We start from the raw sequence: 4,548 nt of genomic DNA, 5'->3' as shown, positions 1-4,548 counted from the left end.
GTTTCAGTGTCACTCAAGCTTCTCTCAAACCAAGTTGTTGGCATGCTCCTCCCGCTAAACTCATCCTGCAGAGACCTCTCGTTCTTGATGTCGCACATTTCCAGGTTTCTCTCAGCTGTTTTGACAAATTCTTTCTCGTACCAGCTTGGCGGTGTATCAGCATCTTTCTCAACCCAAGAGGAGGAAGAGCTCCATAATAAGCTTGCTCGGCAGCTTTGACTTCTAGTCAGCTTCATGCCTGCTAACGGTTGTGAATCTCTCTCCCTATACCAAGAGAAAGGCTTTTCAGGAGAGGGAGTGATAAGTTCTGGAGGCGTCGGGATTCTTCTCAGGTTAGCGATGCTTGTATCAAACTTATCAGGAGAACATTCAAAATCACAGAGTGGAGGAGTTTTCTTGAGATAGCTTTCTTGTTTTGGTTGAGGAGAGGCACAGCTGACTTCCTTTACCCTTTCTTCTTCTTCGTGTTTAGCTTCTGTGTGGGGAAGTAAGTTCTTTGGCTCTGTCACACATACTGGTTCTTCTACATGTACAGCCTCGAAATTTTCTGGACTGCTCTCGGGTGTATTTTCCTCTGGACTTATAGTGATATCTGACTTCTCTGTTTCTATGCACCGAACATCCCTACAGTTATCCTCCGAATTCTCGTCAGCCATTTCATCAAACGGATCCTCCTGAACATGAGGTTGATCTGCAATCTCCTCTATGTGAACATGAGATTGGTGTATAGTTTCTGTCCCGTGAATGTCAAGTGGAACCTTAGGGAAAGAAGTTACAAACGCAAGCTGTTGAAGCGGACTACTTGATGTAGAGTCAATCCTATAATCTGATAGTTGGAAGACATTCTCTTCATAACTGTATTCAGTTGATCGTGGAGATATACTGGAGCGGTGAGCTGATATAGGGCTCAGTGGTGTTGTATTTTCAGAGTCCCATGTACTGCGCACTCGCAGCTTGGGGTACTGATGTTCCAGAAGAGCCTAGAAAGAAACGAATTAATAAGTGGCAGTGAAAGGATATATAAGCTTTCAGTTAAATTATTAACAAGAGATAATAACATACATCTAACTCTACTGTTTCTGTTGCAAGTGCCTCTTTTTCTCGTTGTTTTTCTTCTCCAACCATTCGTCGAAGATCCTCAATCTCGGAACGAGCTTGCGCTAGTTCTTGTGCTAGTTGGAATACCTCTATCTTTAGCTGTAAGAAATAGGATAGATGATAACTCAAACCTCCAGGAAACTATAGGTCAATTAGATTGTGAGCAAGACAAGTCAATAAACGCAGGGAAAAAGTATTATGCAGCAGTCCAAAGAAGATGATTTAAATAATAGTGAGGTCATGGTACAACCTATTTCTTAAGATTTTAAAAGGGTGATTGAAGTACATCCAGCTACCTTTTCAACCTCGAGGTCTTTCTCTGTCAGTAATGCAGTTGTGTCAGAAACAATCGACGCCTGGCCAGGGCTTCTCAACTCACTTTCCAGTTTAGCCAACTCCCTCTGCAAGTGTTTTACTAAAGCTTTATCAGACATGACAATATTGACTTGTGCATTTGTTGTCACCTCCTTTGCGCAGCTCGCAAACAACAGTGTGTTTCTGGATTGCTCAACATGGATTCTCGCAGGACTCATAGTGCAAATAATGGCAGTTCTTGCATTTCCTCCCAAAGAAGACTGAAGTATGCGTGTTAGTTTTGAATCTCTGAATGGAATGTGCCCAGTTTTTCCTTTACTGCATGAAGTAAACCACATAACTTACTACGCTAATGGATCAGAAGAAAAAAAGAAGGAGCTTGTTGAATTGTTGAAAAGAGCAATACAACAAACTAACATAAACAAGGTAAAAAGGTGATCACAGGTATAAGCCAATGTTTGAGCCAGATAACTCGGACAGATTAGTAGACCATGAAATTTACTTTTAAGCTCAAAGAACATATATTGTCACAACAAAGAAGATGTTGTGGAAGCTAAGTGCTTACAATCTCACCTTAGTTTACGTATCACAGTTCCCAGTGTTAACAAACTTCGATTTATATGACAACCTTCTTTTAACCTTGTGCCGGCTGATAATGATTGAGATGCACGTTCACTTCCAGCAAGATCAATGAAGTTCTGCACGACAGTTAGTTTCTTAATAAATCCCCTTCAACTGAAGTTTTGGTATATTATTTGATGGAAGACTCAAAGATATGTACCACTGTCGCTGTAAGTGTACTAAACTTATCACTGGTGGAAAATTCACGAGCCGAGCTTTCAACTGTCTGTAAGAAGGTAGGAGTACTAAGATATAAAAATTTTTAAAAAACATCATGAAGAAGCCTATGTTAAACCATAATATAAATCAACAAAATGCCTTACAAATCTCAAAATCTGATGAGACCGGGAGCTAACTTCATTTAGAGCTGTCTCTCCAATTTGCCGTTGAGCTGTAAATGGTTAGACACTTTGTCAATATTGTTGCAACACATCTCTAGCTAGTATAGATTTGAGATACCATTTTGGATGATCTTTAATTACCTTCGCAGACAGATAGGAGCTCCTTGAAATGATTCCAGTCGCGCAGAGTTTCCTCTGTGAGTTTCTCAACAACTGTCCCTTTCTGTCAAAAAGAAAATTGGCCAGCATGAGAGATTTGACTGCAAAAAGATCATTTGTACAAAATGAAAGGATCATATATACCTCAGGGTCATCTAAAAGTCTGAGTGGACTAGTATCTGTACTTAAGAGATCTCTTACAGACTCATTGTAGATCTCCATGGCAGAGAACTTTAGAATGAATTCTCTTTCTTTGTGCTGCAGAAAGTAGATACTTAACTACAAGCCTCGAAAATGAAGTAGTAAGATGTTAGGATAATTTAGTTTTTCTTTACCTTGCCAATGTAGTCATATATATCAAACAAGGCGCAATCAGTAATTCCGCTCATAGTGTAAGTCTTTCCACTGCTTGTTTGCCCATATGCAAATACACTAGCTAAAAAACATGCATGTGAGTTATATGCAAGACAAGGAGAGCGAGAGAGAGATGTTAAAGCAAAGAAAGAGTTAAAAAAAAGCAGGGATGAAGGGGTGAGATACCATTAACGCCAGTGACAACAGAGAAAGCAACTTCCTTGGCCCCTTGGTCATAAACCTGCCTCGTACAACTGTCAGGGCCAAACACTCTGTCTAGAGGGAGGAGAGAAAAGGCTCAGTAAGGTCTAATGAAGGAAGGGTGGGAAGAGAGAAGAGCACAATGGCTTACCAAAAGTGTAAGCAGAAGGATACATGGAACGGTCAGAGATAGAAAGATGGCTCCTGTAAATGATAGTGGTGTCGTTGATGCAGTCCCAGTCGGGGACATCGTTCCGTAAACGTTCCTTGTCGTTTAAAGGTCGCATACGAACAGAAACATAAATCTTTTCCTCACTGACGATTGGTCCTTGCATCTGATCATCTTCTGTAGCCATCATTCTACCCGACCTCCACCCTAAAAGAAAACAAGAATATATATGTATATGGGAGTATAGGACAGAGAGAAAGAGAGAGAGAAACAAATTAAGTCAGGAAAAAGAGAGACAAAACTAAAATAATAGTGGAAACAAGTCAATCATTGCAGCAAGAAAGTCGAGTCAAAGAACATGTATATATATATATATATATCCACGTTTTATAATAGTAATAATAAACAGAGAGAATGCAAGGCAAAGTCTAAAAACCAAACGAGATTCTTTTATCTCTCTATCTATCTATCAGTCTATTCTGATAAGACAGAGACAAACACAAGATTTTAAAGAAAACGCAGTAAGAGGAGAGGAATTGGAGTTATATATAATGTGAAGATGGTCCCCTAAGAAGCAGTCTGGCAAAGTGTTGGTTTTGTTACTACAAGCATGTTCAACAGTAAGTGCCAGAAGAAGCCTAAGGCATTAATGTATCATATTGGCTAGAAACCAAAAGAACATATATATAAAGTAAGGGAAGGAAATCAAAAAGTTTACCTTGGAAAAGATATCAGAGAAGGCGCTTAAAATCTGTAGAGAGAATGTTCGATCTGGCTAGCTGAAAGGAATCTTTGGTAACTCCAAGTCCATGTGCAGTGAATTATTACAGAGAGACACCTACACCTACCTTTGGCTTACCTTTACCTGCACCTCCAAATACATACAAACAGAGAAAATTCCAAGAAATACTTAACATTTAGGCATTTTAGACATATATAAATTTCTCTCTCAAAAAAAAAAAAAAAAAAAAAAAAGAATCATAGGAAAATGTGACATGCATTGTGAGAGCATGAAGAAGAACAACAACACCCAAACCAAACCAAACCAAAAAGAAAAAGAAAAAAAAAAAAAGAGAAGCAATCTCATCTCAAGTCAAAAATAATATTAATGAAAATTGGGAAACTTCGTGAGAGAAATCGTAGACGGAAACACACAAAGAAAGAAAGAAACATCCGGTAGTGGAAAATAAAAGCCAGCATTTCAATTTCAATTCAAAAATTTGTAAATTACCTCAAAGGAGCGTGTACGTGCGTAGCTTCCCGATAAACATAAACCCTCCCCAATCCCCC

The 4,548-nt window shown here is 39.1% G+C and overlaps 1 protein-coding gene across 1 annotated transcript in view; it reads right to left on the bottom strand.

Moving 5' to 3' along the window:
* The window catches only part of LOC104745986 (kinesin-like protein KIN-7H), a gene marked incomplete in the record, with an annotated part of 12,486 nt that extends 7,938 nt beyond the window's left edge, over positions 1-4,548 (bottom strand). Inside the window, 13 exon segments of the mRNA XM_010467380.1 lie at positions 1-980; positions 1,063-1,197; positions 1,395-1,731; positions 1,987-2,111; positions 2,195-2,260; positions 2,358-2,425; positions 2,517-2,598; positions 2,679-2,792; positions 2,870-2,970; positions 3,075-3,164; positions 3,241-3,465; positions 3,977-4,123; positions 4,490-4,548. Coding sequence (XP_010465682.1) covers positions 1-980; positions 1,063-1,197; positions 1,395-1,731; positions 1,987-2,111; positions 2,195-2,260; positions 2,358-2,425; positions 2,517-2,598; positions 2,679-2,792; positions 2,870-2,970; positions 3,075-3,164; positions 3,241-3,448 — 2,306 coding nt within the window.

Source organism: Camelina sativa, chromosome 2 (genome assembly GCF_000633955.1).
Source record: "Camelina sativa cultivar DH55 chromosome 2, Cs, whole genome shotgun sequence".
Classification (NCBI taxonomy): domain Eukaryota; kingdom Viridiplantae; phylum Streptophyta; class Magnoliopsida; order Brassicales; family Brassicaceae; genus Camelina; species Camelina sativa.
The sequence above is the reverse complement of the archived record's forward strand: the minus strand, read 5'-3'. Positions and strand labels throughout refer to the sequence as shown.